The sequence below is a fragment of the Schistocerca piceifrons genome, chromosome 1 (genome assembly GCF_021461385.2).
Source record: "Schistocerca piceifrons isolate TAMUIC-IGC-003096 chromosome 1, iqSchPice1.1, whole genome shotgun sequence".
Lineage (NCBI taxonomy): Eukaryota > Metazoa > Arthropoda > Insecta > Orthoptera > Acrididae > Schistocerca > Schistocerca piceifrons.
In genome coordinates this window covers 607975398-607994976 of record NC_060138.1, presented here as the reverse complement: position 1 = coordinate 607994976, position 19579 = coordinate 607975398, and the positions used below count along the sequence as shown (strand labels likewise).

The following is a 19579-nucleotide window of genomic DNA, read 5'->3' as shown; positions in this document are numbered from 1 at the left end:
TAAGCTTTACCAGGTAGCCATTGCTATGTGTCAGGCGCTCCGTCCGTATTTATACGGGTACCCTTCCTTTTTCGCGTGCTTCGTCTGGTTTGAATTGATTGCTTATATTGCTTTGATCTGATAAGTGCCGTTCTCTTTGTTATAGGTACTTATGTCACTCTAAGCTGAAAATGCATTATTGTACTGTACCATGCATTGTTGGTTACATTCTGATAATGCGTGTTTAAGACCTGTCGCCGCTCGCGGCATGGCTTGCTTTTGTGCGCGCTACCGGGGCTTGCAATAAAAAAAGAGGAATTGTCTAATAAGCGAAACAATGGCGCGAGTCTGCTATTTGTTGTTACTTAAACTGATGCTTTCTTTGATAATGATCAACAAGAACCAAATAATAGACTGCGTATGATAGAAGATGTTCTGAACGAGAGATTGGCGAAAATTTTTCTCTGTTTGAAAATCTTTGCAGACGACTCTTTAGTACATTACATTCTGCACAGAAATTAGCGTCATCTTAGATTTAAAAATCTAGTCAATTGCTGTGCTTAGTTTCTGACTGTATCACTATTCAGCATAAGAATAATACGAATATAAACATGACATAATATGTATATTCTTCCGCGTTTGCTGTTCTAGTTTCGTAGTTTATTAGGATTTAAATGAAATAGTAGCAAACACGAAAGAATACATGGCATAATGTTTACATTCTTCTACCTTTTCATTTATTTACCGGCGCAGAGGTTTTGGCGCCAGTATTTATCTTTGTGCCTGCAAAGCATCCCTGTGTAGCGCGACATATATTTGACGGCAGAAGTTAGTTGTGGCGACACCTACCAACATTTTTCAGAACTTCCGCTTACTTTGCACTCGATTCTAAGCCGCAGGCGGTTTTTTGGATTACAAAAACCTGAAAAAAAGTGCGGCTTAGATTCGAGTAAATACGGTAAGTTTAATAATGAATAAAAAAATAGGAATGCGGGTAAGTTACTACAAACAGCATAGTGAACACATTATTGTCGCCAAGATAGACACAAAGCCCATGCCTATTACAGTAGTACAAGTTTATATGCCAACTAGCTCTGCAGATGATGAAGAAATTGAAGAAATGTATGATGAAATAAAAGAAATTATTCAGATAGTGAAGGGAGACAAAAATTTATTAGTCATGGATGACTGGAATTCGATAGTAGGAAAAGGGAGAGAAGGAAACGTAGTAGGTGAATACGGATTGGGGCTAAGAAATGAAAGAGGAAGCCGCCTGGTAGAATTTTGTACAGAGCACAACTTAATCATAGCTAACACTTGGTTGAAGAATCATAAAAGAAGATTGTATATGTGGAAGAAGCCTGGAGATACTGACAGATTTCAGATAGATTATATAATGGTAAGACAGAGATTTAGGAACCAGGTTTTAAATTGTAAGACATTCCCAGGGTCAGATGTGGACTCTGACCACAATCTATTGGTTATGAACTGCAGATTAAAACTGAAGAAACTGCAAAAAGGTGGGAATTTAAGGAGATGGGACCTGGCTAAACTGACTAAACTAAAGGTTGTACAGAGTTTCAGGGACAGCGTAAGGGAACAAATGGCAGGAATGGGGGAAAGAAATACAGTAGAAGAAGAATGGGTAGCTTTGAGGGATGAATTAGTGAAGGCAGCAGAGGATCAAGTAGGTAAAAACACGAGGGCTAGTAGAAATCCTTGGGTAACAGAAGAAATATTGAATTTAATTGATGAAAGGAGAAAATATAGAAATGCAGTAAATGAAGCAGGCAAAAAGAAATACCAACGTCTCAAAAATGAGATCGACAGGAAGTGCAAAATGGCTAAGCAGGCATGGCTAGAGGATAAATGTAAGGATGTAGAGGCTTATCTCACTAGGGGTAAGATAGATACTGCCTACAGGAAAATTAAAGAGACCTTTGGAGAAAGGAGAACCACTTGTATGAATATCAAGAGCTTAGATGGAAACCCATTTCTAAGCAAAGAAGGGAGAGCAGAAAGATGGAAGGAGTATATAGAGTGTCTATACAAGGGCGATGTACTTGAGGACAATATTATGGAAATGGAAGAGGATGTAGATGAAGACGAAATGGGAGATATGATACTGCGGGAAGAGTTTGACAGAGCACTGAAAGACCTGAGTCGAAACAAGGCCCCGGGAGTAGGCAACATTCCATTAGAACTACTGACGACCTTGGGAGAGCCAGTCCTGACAAAACTCTACCATCTGGTGAGCAAGATGTATGAGACAGGCGAAATACCCTCAGACTTCAAGAAGAATATAATAATACCAATCCCAAAGAAAGCAGGTTTTGACAGATGCGAAAATTACTGAACTATCAGTTTAATAAGTCACGGCTGCAAAATACTAATGCAAATTCTTTACAGACGAATGGAAAAACTAGTAGAAGCCGACCTTGGGGAAGATCAGTTTGGGTTACGTAGAAATATCGGAACACGTGAGACAATACTGACCCTACAACTTATCTTAGAAGCTAGATTAAGGGAAGGCAAACCTACGTTTCTAGCATTTGTAGACTTAGAGAAAGCTTTTGACAATATTGACTGGAATACTCTCTTTCTAATTCTGAAGGTGGCAGGGGTAAAATATAGGGAGCGAAAGGCTATTTACAATTTGTATAGAAACCAAATGGCGGTTATAAGAGTTGAGGGGCATGAAAGGGAGGCAGTGGTTGGGAAGGGAGTGAGACATGGTTGCAGCCTCTCCCAGATGTTATTCAATCTGTATATTGAGCAAGCAGTGAAGTAAACAAAAGAAAAATTCAGAGTAGGTATTAAAATTCATGGAGAAGAAATAAAAACTTTGAGGTTCGCCGATGACATTGTAATTCTGTCAGAGACAGCAAAGGACTTGGAAGAGCAGTTGAACGGAATAGATAGTGTCTTGAAAGGAGGATATAAGATGAACACCAACAAAAGCAAAACGAGGATATCGGAATGTAGTCGAATTAAGTCGGGTGATGCTGAGGGTATTAGATTAGGAAATGAGACACTTAAAGTAATAAACGAATTTTTCTATTTGAGGAGCAAAATAACTGATGATGGTCGAAGTAGAGAGGATATAAAATGTAGACTGGCAATGGGAAGGAAAGGGTTTCTGAAGAAGAGAAATTTGTTAACATCGAGTATAGATTTAAGTGCCAAGAAGTCGTTTCTGAAAGTATTTGTATGGAGTGTAGCCATGTATGGAAGTGAAACATGGACGATAACTAGTTTAGACAAGAAGAGAATAGAAGCTTTCGAAATGTGGTGCTACAGAAGAATGCTGAAGATTAGATGGGTAGATCACATAACTAATGAGGAGGTATTGAATAGAATTGGAGAGAAGAGAAGTTTGTGGCACAACTTGACTAGAAGAAGGGATCGGTTGGTAGGACATGTTCTGAGGCATCAAGGGATCACCAATTTAGTATTGGAGGGCAGCGTGGAGGGTAAAAATCGTAGAGGGAGACCAAGAGATGAATACACTAACCAGATTCAGAAGGATGTAGGTTGCAGTAGGTACTGGGAGATGAAGAAGCTTGCACAGGATAGAGTAGCATGGAGAGCTGCATCAAACCAGTCTCAGGACTGAAGACCACAACAACAACCAACAACAACAACAACATAAGCACCATGGTAAACAATGACACTACATCAAAGCTCACAAGAATGTCACTTGGGCTGACGTTAATCTCCCTCAGTTTTTCAATAAAATTCGCAAAGTTTTTAATGTAACTGTCCATTCTGCCAATGTATGGTTGCAGCAAGCAGGCAAGACATCTGGCCACCTCTTGTGTTGGAGATCCTATGGCACTCAAAATCGGTCTCAAAGGGACCTGTGGTTTATGTATCTTAGGGAGTCCATAAAGTCTGGAAGGATAAGCTTCCGTGTTGCAGAGTTGTTTTTTATCATCTGAAGAAAGAGAAGATTGTTTTACCATTTGATTAGTATTTCTCAAAATTTTGGCTGTAGGATCCTTCTGAAGCTTTTTATACTTATTGGTATCCAAAAGGTCACTAATCTTCTTGTGATAATCTTAGGTGTTCAGCAAAACTGTAGCATTTCCTTTATCAGCTGCAACTCAGTGCCCTCCTTTCTGCTTGAGACAAATTGCTGGTAGGTGGTTTCGCTTGGCGTAACATTTTGGCTGTTTCAGTCCTGATTTCATCTGCGGAATGCCATGATAACAAACGGATTCCCGCTTCCACGTTCGCTATGATGACCTCTGTAGGAACCTTTAGTGGTGTGACTGCAAAGTTGCCTCCTTTCGATACAACTGAGTGTTCCTCTTTTCTTAATTCTGTTCCAGCCATGTTAATCACAGTTCAAGAGCTGCCAACAATTTGTCTCAAGTGGAAAGGAGGGCACAGAGAGAGATCAATGCGGATAAGAGCATTATTGTACTTGAAGCTGATAAAGGAAATGCTATGGTTTTGCTGAACACCGAAGATTATAACAGGAAGATTAGTGACCTTTTGGATCCCAACAAGTATAAAAAGCTTCAGAAGGATCCTACAGCCAAAATTTTGGGGAATACCAATCCAATGGTAAAACAATCTTCTCTTTCTTTGGATGATAAAAAACAACCCTGCAACATGGAAGCTTGTCCTCCCAGACTTGATGGACTCCCAAAGGTACATAAACCACAGGTCCCATTCAGACCGATCGTGAGCGCCATGGGATCTCCAACACACAAGGTGGCCAGATATCTCGCCTGCATGCTGCAACCATACAATGGCAGAACGGACAGTTACATTAAAAACTCGGCACATTTTATTGAAAAACTGAGGGAGATTAACGTCAGCACAAGTGATATTCTTGTGAGCTTCAATGTAGTGTCATTGTTTACCATGGTGCCTGTAAACGAAGCTATTTCATATATAGCAGATATTTTTATGACTGACATAGTGGCTTTATTTAAACACTGCCTGACAACAACTTATTTCCAGTACAACAACGAGTTTTATGAACAGATCGATGGTGTGGTGATGGGAAGCCCTCTCAGCCTAGCTGTTGCCAATTTATTTATGGAGATCTTCAAACAGCACTGCAGACTGCCAGTAAAAAGCCAGCTAAATGGTACCACTATGTTGATGCCCATTTGTAGTGTGAACTCATGGTGAAGAAGAGTTGGGTGTCTTCTTGGTGCATCTGAAAAGTATTAACCCGAAGATACAGTTTATGATGGAGAAAGAGAGCAACGGTCAACTCATTTTCCTGGATGTGTCAGTAATTAAATGGATGGATGGGACACTGAGCCATGCGGTATATAGAGAGAACACTCACACGGATCGATACCTCCACAAGGAATCTAACCATCATCCGAGGCAAAAAAGAGGTGTCATGAAAACCTTGGTGGACAGAGCCAACAAAATCTGCAAGCCAGCTTACTTACAAGATGAACTAAATCACTTACGGTCAGCCTCCATGAAAAATTGATATACCAGCAAGGAAATTGATTGAGCCCTCCATCAAAGAAGAAAAGAAGCCAGAAGTCCAGAGCAACAACGGTCACCTACTGGAAAAGTTTTCCAACCATTCATAAATAAAGTCACGGACTGTGTTGGGAAAGTTCTGGCCAAGTATGGGATCAAAACGATCTTCAGACCCACCAAGAAGATTAAGGAATATTTAAGAACTGCAAAAGACGCCCAACACCCCCTAGCAACACCTGGCGTGTAAAAAATCCCATGCAATTGTGAGCAAGTATGTACTGGAACAAGGAAAGGAAGTGTAAACACCCGCTTAGCCGAACATAAAAGAAACTGTCGCTTAGGACACATCGATAAATCGGCCATAGCTGAGCATATTTTTCGCGATGGGAACCACGAAATTAAATTTAATGAGACAAGCGTTCTGGCACGTCATCCCAATATCATGCGCACATGTATAGAGAAGCAATAGAGATTCACAAACACCATAACAATTTTAATAGAAAAGAGGAAGTTTTAAAGTTAGACAAAATATGGATGTCGACATTGCGCCAGCAGAATGACAATCCGTTACTCTTAATTGAGAATGATGACGCCTTCCAAAGATAAGCATACCATCAGCATCATGTGACGAATGGTGGTGCCCTCTATGTGCTCTATAAATGCGAGAGTACCTGGAGCCTTAGTGGCAGTAGCCAGACGACCTCGGAAGATGTCTCCCGCAGATGGAGGCGAAACGATCTGTGGAAATTTTATACATCAACCACGGCCTCTCAGCCCAGATGTTTCAACTGAAGAGAAAATAGACAGATTAAAAATCTGAAATATAACTGCTGAGAAGAGGAAACTATGCTTTGTAAAAAATATGTAACAAGGTCCTGCAAGCCAAGTATTTGAAGTATGTTGTGGAAGTAAGTAGATGTGCTTCTTCTACATCTACATGACTACTCTACATTTTGCAATAAGCTAGTTGGCAGAGAGTTCATCGAGCCACCTTCAAGCTATTTCTCTACCATTCCATTCTCAAAAAGTGCATGGGCAAAATGAACACTTAAATCTTTCAATGTGAGCTCTTTTCCCTCTTATTTTATTATGACGACCATTTCTTCCTAAGTCAGGGGGTGCCAACAAAATATTTGTATTCAGAGGACAAAGTTGCTGTTTGAAATTTCACGAGAAGATCCTGCAGTAACAAAAAAGGCCAATGTTTAAATTATTGACATCGCAATTTGTGTTTCATACCCATGACACTTTCTCCTCTATTTCATGATAATACAAAATGAGCTGCCCTTCTCTGAATTTTTTCGACAGCCTCCACTGATGTCATCTATGCAGTTCCCACATTGCACAGTAGTACTCCATAAGTGGACACAAGTGAAGTGTAAGCAGTCTCTTTAGTAGATTTTTGGGTAAGTGTCCTGCTAATAAAGTGCTGTTTTTGGTTTGCTTTCCCCACAACAGTATCTATGTGATCGTTCCAGTTTAAGTTATTCATAACTGCAATATATAAGTATTTAGTTGAATTTACAGTGTTTAGATTTGTGTAACTGAAATTTAGAGGATGCCTTTTAGTACACATGTGGTTGACTTCACACTTTTCATTATTTAGAGCCAAGTGATAGTTTTCTTCTGTAATAAAGCAACAAATTAGACAGTGTTTCACATCAGGCTAGATTTGACTTACATTGGCAGTTCCTTGGGTTCAGTCCCAGAGAAACTTCTACCGGGTTCAGACTGCATCACCAGTAATGACTGGATCTCCGTTATCTAGAGAGGTGGGCTCACTTCTTCAACTGACTGGTTCAATAAAATAAACGAGTCTGAAATGACATTTTGCAGTTTTCGTGGGCGACTGTTGCTAAGTGTGACACAGTGATGCAAAAGATAATTTCTACAATAATGTGAAAGTTTCCTGAAATGTATCACAAGTGGTTTGTCTCAACATAAGTCCAAGAACCTTCATTATAATAAGGCATTTGAGCACACAAACTAAAACAAGAAAAATAAAAAAAATTTTGCATCCTCATCTACCTGAGGTACAGTGAGTATTTATGAACACAGTAAGTTCATCTTCTTCTTACTATTAAAGTCTTTAAAGGTAGTTGTTTTTATAATGCAGAAGCGTTTATTCTAATTTTAGGTCTAAGCAATGCATCAGCACTAACAACACACAATTCTGAGGCTTGTGTTACAACTCTCGTGGAGCTTCTTGGAACAGAATTCCTGGTGACATCATACGCTTAAGCCAATAGCAGTGCGACCCCAGAAGGTCCAACCCAATTGTTTCTAAATCAATGGGTGAGTGGTTTGTAAGCATAGTTACATCTAGTTTTCTATTATGCCACACATGTATGTTGTCATGGTTTCAGTTCCTAATTACATATAATTTTACAGATAATATGCTGTGAAATGCTTCATCTAATGAAGAATGAATAGTTCCTAATTACATATAATTTTACAGATAATATGCTGTGAAATGCTTCATCTAATGAAGAATGAATATTGTAGATAATGTTGTTCCACAAAGTATCTAAAAAATGTTAGCAGCTGAGATAATACAAATTATTTCCATTGACAGTGCACATGTAGGATGATTACTGGAAATCTGCAACACGACGAAAACAGTTCATGCAAACATTTGAATGTAATAGGTGTATTGTCATCCATTTTGGGTTGATTTTTACAGTTAGAGTTTCCTGAGGTTGTGAATATTTATTTCAGTTATATAACAATTGAAGATGAAGTTCTGGCTGATTGTGTACTGAACTGCTGGGAAGCAGTTACAGAGGAACAAGCAGAAGATTCAGAATTTGGAGGAGTCTTTGATGTAATTACTATTTCTAGTTTCAAACACTACTACGGTAACTGAGTAACGCAGTGTCAAATGGACCAGTGAGTGAAGCATCTAGTACACATGCAACAGGTAAGAACAGTATTTGCCTGTGGTTGAAGAAACATTTCATGAAAGCCTTGAAACTGGTTTTGATAATGAAATGGTTGTAAATGTAGATTTATATGCATGATGTAAAGTTGGGTGTGAACTCCAGTCCTTTAATGTCTCCCTCCTGAGGGCATATGTTTACTAACTATTGTGCACATTTTGTGCTACAACTTCATTGGTATGATTATTTATCACCCCATAAAATATGATGGACTTGGAAATGCACAATAAATTAAGCAGTATTATTGATTACCATTCCCAAAGAGTACATACTGTCATGAATTTCATTTTTATGCTGGATAAAATGCTTTGTTACTTAAGGGGTTAATATCTATTGCCATCACTAACTCTGTTATGTAACTATTGGTCACAGATCAAACAATATATTGAAAATGAGTAATGGCTAGTATATCATCTAGGATTTATGAACACTATCACTGGAGGTTCTCTCATGAGGTGTGCCGGAACAACACCACTGTGGGAACAGAGGTGATGAGCCGTGACTTACCCTGTCAGAGGAGATGTTCCAACAGCACAACATGAAATGAATGGATCAATAAGAATGAATTCAGTGAAGGTGTGTGACATGAAATGATATTAGTGACACTGAACATAAAATAAAGAAAAGGCAGCCACCCACCTACAGTAGACCGACCGATGTGTGGAGTGCAGAGCCACACAGCAGTAAACAGCGTTCACACTGTTTTTTGAATGCTTACTCTTTTTCTGTTACAAGTACATACATTCATACACATAGCCACACAGACACCCAAACACATGTCTGTGTAGTTGAGTATGTGAATGTGTGTACTTTTTCTAGAGAAAGAGCAAGAGTGCGAAAGCTAGAGGGAGTGGTGTTTGTTGTTGTGTGTCTCAGTGCTCCACCGTAAGTATGCTAATATGGGAGTGGTTCTCTTTGCTTTATATTGCATATTGCTTCTTCCAGGAATATCCATTATTGTTAACAGTGGGGCTGTTTAGATGTATTGAACCTGCAGTGTAATGAATGTGTTATGATAGATGAAAATCTATGTCAGATAGAGACTTCAATCCGGACTTCCTGCATTTCATGAGCTGTCACCTTCTGTATTAGGTTGTCTGAGCACACTTCCAAGTTTGAATTAAACTTTCATTGTCACTGATGTTTCACTTATACATGGGTGTGTGCTCAACTAGGCTAATAATCGAGCAAACTGCTTGTGAAATGCCAGAATGTGAGGTCAGGTCCCAGTCTGGCAAAAAATTTCAGTTTTCACAACATACTCATACTGCAAGTTCAGCATATTCTGAATGGTTTGTACTGATATCATTTCATAACACATCTCTACTAATTTCACTCTCATCAATCCATTTAATTAATTTGAATGCATTTAAAAAATTTATTTTTAAGTTTGATTATAAAAGGTGGATATCATTAAAATAAACTAAAATTACAAAGAGCAACACAGCTCTAATCTTAATTATTAACGATGTTTTTAAGAAAGGTTGCTGACGAGCAATCCGTTGTAATCACTTATGTCACTTGTATTAATTTTTCCATCATGATGACAAGTACTCACATATTTCTTTGACAATTATAAAAACTACAAGACACTACAAAAATTATGATAGTCTAATAAAATGACACATAGCTTTTGCATATGATACTAACTCTGAATGACCAGTCCCACGAGTTGCAAGGTCCATTCTTTGTATTTCTTTAGCAGCTTCTTGTGATTCTGTCAGAGGATCTGTGAGTGGAGCAGTCATATCTAAAACAGGTGACCAAATATATATTATCACAAACATTCAACAGAAACACTAAACAACTGATGCACGACAATATTCATTCTTATCACAAAGAACATGATTTGTCACAATAGCAATCAAGATCACCAGAACTGGAATGTTTAGTCACGTTTTTTTAAAAATTGTAGCCTGCTATCTGGGAAGTTCATAACAAAAACTACTTAAAGATTAAACTAAGATAACTTCTAATTACCAAGCAGTAGCAAATATAAATATCAGTTCCTGACAGAGTGTAGAAATTGTGCTAAACTGGTATATCTAATTTTATGTAATCTAATAGTTATTGTTACTTTTTAATCAAACTCTTCATGTATTTAGTTTCCATGTACATAAACCAAAATATGATATTATAATTTTAAATTGTTACTCTCATAAGAGAACCATATTAGTAACCGAAGTTGAGACTTCTAGCAATTATTTAGTGACCTCTTTCATTATCCAATACATGATGTCATGTCAAGGAAACAAATGGCTGATATGGGAAAGTTAGCACCTTGGAGCCATTTTTTGAAGGTCCTAGATGAAGGGATATAACAGAAGAGAACCATTCTGCATAGTTTCTGTACCACCAACACCCCCACCCCCCACTGATAGCACACTTTAACACAGTATCAAATAATCTGAAATACAAAACAGAAAAGAATGTAAATGGAAAAAAGGTCAAGTGGGGCTATATAACCTGAACAACAGAGGACAGGATGAAGTGGAGGACCAGCGAAAGGAGTTACCTGTGTCATGCCTCCACTACTCCTACACCCTTACAGAAGAAGTGGGCACAGCAAACAGCTGGTGTCTGTTGCAGCTACAAACATCACTAATAAAGGGGTTCCAATAATAGCTTAATGGCCAAGTGGTTAAGATCAGGGGCCCTGAATTGCATGTGTATATGGGTGTATTCCAGCCAAAGGCTGCATTTCCTATGTTTTCTGGTGAAATTAACTAAATCTGCATGACAGCAACTAAATAAGAGGAATTCTCTACTTTATAATCAGGGTGGTGTGAGCTCTCATTTCAGCAACCTTTATGCCACTAGACTGTTGGAACCATACATAAAGGACTAAAGGACATAGTACTTTAGATTCAGGGAAAATCTGTTCAATTATATCAAACAGATGAATTTTCACACACTACCTGAACTTTTAAAACATTTATCTCCTCTTTGAGCTCTCTCTTCTAGATAGTTTTAAGTATTAGGAGACACAGATACAGCTACAATCTTCTGCCATTGCCTAACGAAACCAGAAGTGTAAGTCAAGTGCAGCGTCAATATGCAGTACAATTAATATTGTATTTCTTACAGATTTGGACTGATACAGTACCAATTTCATAGGTACCCAAGGCCACCAGAGGTTAGTAAGTGCAGGTGTACACCGCAACAGGTACATGGATATTGCTCTAAGGTGTCTGTAATGTACACTCCTTAACTATTTTGACATAGGTATCCCACTAATACCTCTGCAAATTGCACGAAAATGAGATGTATGCAGTTAAGAAAATTAAGAGCTCTACTGCAGAAAATATAAAACTGGGGCTTCTGTGTTGAAGAAAAATACAGCTATGTGAGTGAAGTAGGTTTTATGAAAATATGAATATGACATTATTACTGGTGGTTTATGATAATGTCACAGAATGCCAATCAATATTAGTTTCTTAAGCAACATTGCACATGCAGATTAATATTTCAATCTTCATTCTAGTAATAACCGCCCCTCACACACACACACACACACACACACACACACACACACACACGTACGTACATGACCACAGTCTGTGGCAGCTGAAGCCACATGCAGCCACTGAGTGTGGCTTCAGCTGCCACAGACTGTGGTCATGTGCGTGTGAGTTGCACTGTGTGTGTGTGCATGTGTGTGTGAAATGAACTTTAAGTGTGGTATACTTTAAATCAATCATCAGAACAGTGTGAAATGAACTTTAAGTGTGGTATACTTTAAATCAATCATCAGAACAAAAGCCTAAATCACAATTTCTTCCCTTGAATTTCCAGCAGTTCTGTTACAGGACATATCCTGAAATCTATAAGTGCACCTTCCTTTGTCCTTCAATGGCTTGATAAAGGATAAATGTATTGTTCACTGAGTATTAAGTGGGCTTCCGAGTGCGCCACTTCACACAATTTTTCTCTGCATGAGAACAGTTTGATTTCTTATGGTTTACTAATTTCCCAACAAAGGTCTCAGCATCGGCACAGATATACCTATAATCAACTGATAACACAGTGTTGCCTATCACCAACAGTTGACAGAAGAATACTGTTGTATCTGCAGCACTGCAACTGGTGATTATGTTACTTAATCAAATTTCCTTCAACCTTCCCCCACCCCCTTCTTCTGTTTCTCTCTCTTCTCATAACCAAAAAACACAATGGATCACACAAAAACTAACAAAGAACTGAGAAAATGAACTGAGAGTATGAAGGTCAAAACATACAGCTGCTGTAAACCATAATAAAGTATTTCTTCCTTTGCTCCACACAAAAGTGGGAATTAAGGTGCCTCAAGACCACCATTATGTAACATTGAGAATAATGTAAAATTTACCTTCTTTATTTTTTATATGAACACCATCTTTGACAAATGGATGATACAGCAACTGCGGCCATGTTAGTCTCTTGTTTGGATCTTTTTCTAATAGCCCCTAAGGAAAAAAAAAACCAACATTATAACTTAATTATTACCAAAATTATTTATAAAATTCATGCCAAGGGTCATATTTAATTAATGAGGCAGTGCAAACGTATTTTGTGGCATTCTAGATTTTTAATAGCCAGGAATGTTACTAACAAAAAACCTGTCACATAGTAACCACCTTGCCAAGACAACTATATGGACACTGTTACTCCGCAATGCAAAGCATGTGCTTTATGTTAAGCAGATAGACTGTGGAGAATTTTGGGTGAAAGTGAATTAAAACAATAAATTACTTATATTGTATTTCACTACAGAAGATTTTTCATTTCAGCTTCATACATAATTAATAGACAATTACACAACACTATATTTACTGAGTACTATGACAAGATGTGTAGACATCAGAGTTTCAATGGTCCCCCCCCCCCCATTTATTCACTGTACAGTGTCATATTGTGTGTAGATGAAATATATGCCCAACCACAGTCTTTAAATACAGGCAAATATATCCATTAAATTGCAAAATACACATGTACACATGGTATTGGATGTAAAAACCATACTTATGTACATAAAATATTAGTTTTCAACCTGCCATGTGATGAATATCATTTTAGAGATATTGCTGACCTGCTACAGATTTATTTTCATGGGGGGACATAAAGAATTTGGTGTATGAAATAACAATAGTAGCTCCAGAAGAGCTGGTTGCTCATTTGGCTAAAACTGCAATCATTATCCATGAAACAGGTTGTTGAGAGGAACAACAGCCAATGATTAACTGAAAGAGGGAAAAGGAAGACAATAGAAGATAATAGGGTACCACTGAGACATGAAACAGGGTAGGCAGCAGAGGATCATATATATAAAAAGACAAGGAGTAGTAGAAATCCATGGATAATACACAAGCTATTGAATTTAGTTGACAAAAGGAGAAAATGCAAAAATGTGCCAATGAAGCAGTCAAAAGAAAATACAGACATCTAAAAACTGAGATTGATAGAAAGTGCACAATGGCAAAGCAGTAACAGTTAGAAGACAAACACAACATTGTGAAATCATGTATAAAGATACCTTTTGAGAAAAGAGAAGCAGCTGTATGAATATCAAGAACTCAGGTGGCAAACCAGTACCAACCAAGGAAGAGAACAGTGGTTGGTGGAAGGACAACATAATGGGTCTAAGGGAAACAAACTGATGAACATTGTTATAGAAAGAGAAAAGGAACTAGGTGAAGATAAATCGGAAGATACAATACTGCAAGCATATTTTGACAGACCACTGAAAGAAAGAAATGGAGAAGGTCCCAGGAGTAGATGACAATCCCTCATAATTATTAAGATCCATGGGTCAGCCAATCATAACAAAATTATTCTATCTGATGTACAATAAATGTAGTAGCCACCAGAAAGATCGCGGGAGGCGCACATTGGCACGGCGCGTCACGGACGGTAGTTGCCGCAAGTAGAGTCCCGTCCACCAGAGGGCACGCGAGAATTCGGACGCGACCTCTGCCGGCATGACAACAACAACAACAACAACTCCGGCAGCACGGGCCGTGCCCAGTCAGTTAACATCGGGCATGCCTAGGACACAGTCCCGGTCTACGCTAAGTGCAGTGCGACGTAAACGTGAACAGTGTTACTACAATAAATATATATGAGAAAACTGCAATACTCTTAGGCATCAGGACTAATGCAATAATACCAGTTCCAAAGAAGGCAGTCCATGGTTGCAAAATATTGATATCAATTATTTGCAGAGAAACGGAATTGAAAAATGTTGATATCAATTATTTACAGAAGAATGGAAAAACTGGTCGAACGCTATCTCTGTGAAGGTCAGTTTGAGATCCAGAGAAATGTAGACTGTAAGGTAACATTGACCCAGCAACTTCTCGCAAAAGGCATGCTGAGGAAAGGCACACTTATGTTTATAGCATTTATATATTTAGTGAAAGCTTTTAATAGCACCAAGTGGGCTAAAGTCTTTGAAATTTTGAAGGTGGCGAGGATAAAATACAGGGAGTGAAAGTTTTTTTTTTTTATAATTTGTACGAAAACAAGACTGCAGTTATAACAGTTAAAGGACATGAAAGAGAAGCCATAGTTGAGTGGGGAGTGAGACAGAATTGTGGTCTCTCCCTGATTTTATTCCATCTTTACATTGAATGAGCTGTAAAGGAAAACAATGAGAAATTTGGAAAGGGAGCTGGTGTTCATGAAGTGGAAATAAAAACGTTTATGTTCGCTAATGACATTGTAATTCTGTTAAGAGATGGCAAAGGACTTGAAAGAGCAGCTGAATGGAATGGATAGTATCTTGAAAAAAGGAAGTAATATGAACATCAACAGAAGTATAACAAGGCTGTACTTGAATTAAATAAGTGTGCTGAGGGAATTAAATTAGAAGATGAGACACTAAAAATAAATACCAGTTGGATTTTGCTACTTGGGCAGCAAAATGAATGATGAAGATAAAAAATGCAGAGTGGCAATTACAAGAAAAGTATGTCTCAAAAACAGGAATTTGTTAACATTAAATATCAATATAATTTTTAGGAAGTATTTCCTACAGATATTAGTCTGGAGTTGTCTAGAATTGAAATGTGGGCAATACGTAGTTCAGAAAAGAAAATAACAAAAACTTACGCAATGTGATGCCATCAAAGAATGTTGGATATTATATGGGTAGATCAAATAACAAAATTGTTGTTGATTTTTATTAATGATGTACCTTTATTAATGAAGTACCTTTCTACTACTATCACTTAAATTTTTCAGTTCTGTTTAATGAAAAATTTAAAACATTAATGGAATTTGGTAGACAAGTTCATTAAAAACCATAATTTTTTTCCACATTTTAAAATACAATGTACAGACCTTGATTACAATATTTTCAAAAGGTGGGTTTAAAGTATGATATTGCTAGGGTTAACAGAGCTCTGGAAGACTTATGATCAAAGGAGGAAGGCATAGATAACATGCCCTTGGTTTTTCTAAAATCATTAAGGCATGTGAGAAACAAACGATTATTCAAGTTGGTTTTTAGAATCTACGAGTCTAGAAATGTACCATCAGACTGTCCACGAAGACGAATGCCTTGCCAATATGCTGCTGATATGGTTGCACTATTGGTCGGAGGATGGCATTTGCGTATCGTACGGTCGTTATGGTGCCTTCCATGACCACCAGCGGTGTAGATTGGCCCCACATAATGCCACCTCAAATCAGCAGGGAACCTCCACCTTGCTGCATTCACTGGACAGTGTGTCTCAGGCATTCAGCCTGACCGGGTTGCCTCCAAACACTCATCAGTGAAGAGAACGTGATGCCAATCCTGAGCGATCCATTCTGCATGTAGTTGGGCCCATCTGTACGGCGCTGCATGGTGTTGTGGTTGCAGAGATGGACCTCGCCACGGATGTTGGGAGTGAAGTTGAGCATCAAGCAGCCTATTGCACACAGTTTGAGTCATAACATGACGTCCTGTGGCTGCACGAAAAACATTATTCAACATGGTGGTGTTGTTGTCAGGGTTCCTCTCAGCAATAATCCGTAGGTAGCAATCATCCACTCCCGTAGTAGCCCTTGGGCGGCCTGAGCGAGGCATGTCATTGACAGTTCCTGCCTCTGTCTCCTCCATGTCCGAACAACATTGCTTTGGGTCACTTTGAGACGCCTGGACACTTCGCTTGTTGAGAGCACCTCCTGGCACAAAGTAATGATGTAGACACAATCAAACTGCGGTACTAACCGTCTAGGCATGGTTGAACAACTCACAACACGATCTGTGTACCTCCTTCCTGGTGGAATGACTGGAACTGATCAGCTGTCTGACCCCCTCCATCTAATAGGTGCTGCTCGTGCGTGGTTGTTTACATCTTTAGGCAGGTTTAGTGACATCTCTGAACAGTCAAATGGACTGTTTCTGTGATTCAATACCTGCAATCAATGCCTATCTTCAGGAGTTCTGGGAACCAGGGTGATACAAAACTTTTTTTTATGTGTTTAGGTCTACTAGTATCAAACATAGTAACTAATTTGAGGAAGAAATTTCTGAGGATGTGCATTTGCAACACAGCATTGTATAAAAGTGAATTATAGACTGTGAGAAAACTGGAAAGAAGAGAATCACAGGGTTAGAGGTGTGATGCTGCAGGAGGATGCTGAAAATCAGATGGATGGATAAGACAAGGAATGAGAATGCTCTCTGCACAATCAGCAAGAAGAGAAACCTGTGGAAAACACTGAGAAGAAGGAGTTACAAGAGGACGATGGGACATGGGTTTAGACATCAGGGAATGAATTTCATGTCACTGGAGGGAGCTGTAAAGGGTAAAAACTGTAGGGGAAGACAGAGACTGGAATACATCCAGCAAATAATTGAGAATGTATGTTGCAAGTGCTACTCTGATATGAAGAGGTTGGCACCAGAAATTTGTGTCAGGCTACATCAAGCCAATCAGCAGACTAATGACACCTCCCACAAAAAGATAACATAACACAGAAGAGGAAACCATGGAATCCAGATGGCACAGTTGAACAATGCACGTCATTGTTATTGGTGCATCATATGGGCCACAGCTGCTGTGACCTGGTCAGAGTACAGGATGTAGTGGAGAATAGGCACTGTCTAGTTGTTGTAACTTATGCGCAATATTCATTGTTCTGTTTGTTCTGTTGGAACTCTATTGAAGGACCTCATACTACATAGGCTTTCTATAAGGACACTAGTTTGGATAGTACTAGCATTGTTAACATGTTAATATCATAATTTGATGCCATTTACATTCTCTTCTGGCATCACTACAACAAGTGTTGTATACATCTATGCAATCACTGTAATGCATCTAGTAAACTACAGATATAAGTACTGGTCATTGTACAGCCATTTGAGAGTGTCAAATAAACATCTGCAGACCTGAACATGTATTGAGCCACATTCAAATGAGACATTTCACAGACAATTATTTGTTATTCTGTCTATGTGATGACACCATTGCAGCATCAGGCATGTGTAGTATTCTGCCCAAAGTAATATGTGCATCTATACCAAAAGATCTTAGGAGCGGGCATTCACCACCCCCACCCGAATCCACTATTCTCTGCTGCTCTACAACACTTTATGTACAAGCAAATGTTGCCTTCAGCCATTTATGCATTTACAATCTGTTTCCCAACACACTTTTCCTTCTCATTTCATCCAGCAAGTCTCCCCTGACATGTAGTTCTGGATGATTTTCCCAAACTCTCTCCACTTCCTGAACCTGGTCAGCCCTTTTCCTTCATTCGTCTTCCTTCCTCATCAACCTTTCTGCCAGAAGATGGAGCCACTGGCTCAAAAAGCTTGAAAATTTCCGTAACCTTTATGTGTGTGTGTTCTCTTTCCACTGCTTGGCAAGAAGATTTTCTTGTCTATGAAGTTGCATTATATTTTCAAGGCTCCCTTCATAGTGTTATAATTTTCATAAACTTCAGCAATAGTTAGATGTAACATGTAATGTGAAATTACAGGACAAAAATGTATTTCAGCAGAAGGGAAAAATAGGCAAATAAGAACAGTTCTTAAAATAGAATTTTTAGGAATTGCTTCCATTTTGCAGACTTTCATTGTAGGCTCTCTCTGAACAATGTTGACATTTTTTCATGTTACCTATTAATAAAGAACGCATTTCAGTCATTCTCAATTAATGACTGAGATTTACACTTTCAACCTTCAGATGTCGAATTTTAGCATTAAAACCTTGAATATAAAAGAAACAGTTAAATAGATTTTAACAATTTGATTCCATCATTCATAATTTAGTTATGACTGTGGTAAATGTATTTGAAGTTGTGTATGAACTTCGTAACTGACCTTTAGAAATACTGTTGTGTATTTCCAGTTTTCTGTCACAATATAAAAACCACAAATGAGATAATCTACATGTATTTCAAATACCTGCAGGAAACTTTGACAGTCAGGAGTCACAAAGCCTGGCCAACACACAGCTTCATATCGAATAAGACGAATCAAGTGTAATATGGATGTTGTACAAAAGGGTGGGGCACCAGCGACCAGCTCGTACACAATGCATCCCAATGACCTTGAAAAAATAAAAAATAAAAACAATGAAAAATCAAGCATTTTTTCAGAGTACTGAGATGTATATCCATCAGTCACAATACAAAAATTATTATATTTTATTGAAGTAAGCCTGAAGTGTGTGTAGAACACTGACGAAAAAGTGAGTGAAATTTTGCATTTTATGTTGGTTAAATGTGTATTAGAAATAATAAGCTGAGATTTATTTAAATATCTGCTTACTCCTGAATTAGATTAGATTAGATTAATACTAGTTCCATGGATCATGAATACGATATTTCGTAGTGATGTGGAATAAGTCAAATTTTCCAATAAAAGACATAATTAAGTTAATTTAACAACATAATTAAGTAATATAACAACTTTTTTATTTTTTGTTTTTTATTTATTTTTTTTATAATTTTTTTTCTTTTTTTCTTAATTTATATCTAAAAATTCCTCTATGGAGTAGAAGGAGTTGTCATTCAGAAATTCTTTTACTTTCTTCTTAAATACTTGTTGGTTATCTGTCAGACTTTTGATACTATTTGGTAAGTGACCAAAGACTTCAGTGGCAGTATAATTCACCCCTTTCTGTGCCAAAGTTAGATTTAATCTTGAATAGTGAAGATCATCCTTTCTCCTAGTATTGTAGTTATGCACACTGCTATTACTTTTGAATTGGGTTCGGTTGTTA

The 19579-nt window shown here is 38.1% G+C and overlaps 1 protein-coding gene across 1 annotated transcript in view; it reads right to left on the bottom strand.

Moving 5' to 3' along the window:
- Positions 1-19579, bottom strand: part of LOC124803881 (serine/threonine-protein kinase fused) — a 211018-nt gene that overhangs the window by 58027 nt on the left and 133412 nt on the right. The window contains exons 5-7 of the mRNA XM_047264708.1: positions 18760-18904; positions 12727-12823; positions 10029-10128 (exon numbers count right to left, since the gene is read on the bottom strand). Coding sequence (XP_047120664.1) covers positions 10029-10128; positions 12727-12823; positions 18760-18904 — 342 coding nt within the window. The remainder of the gene's footprint in view (positions 1-10028; positions 10129-12726; positions 12824-18759; positions 18905-19579) is intronic.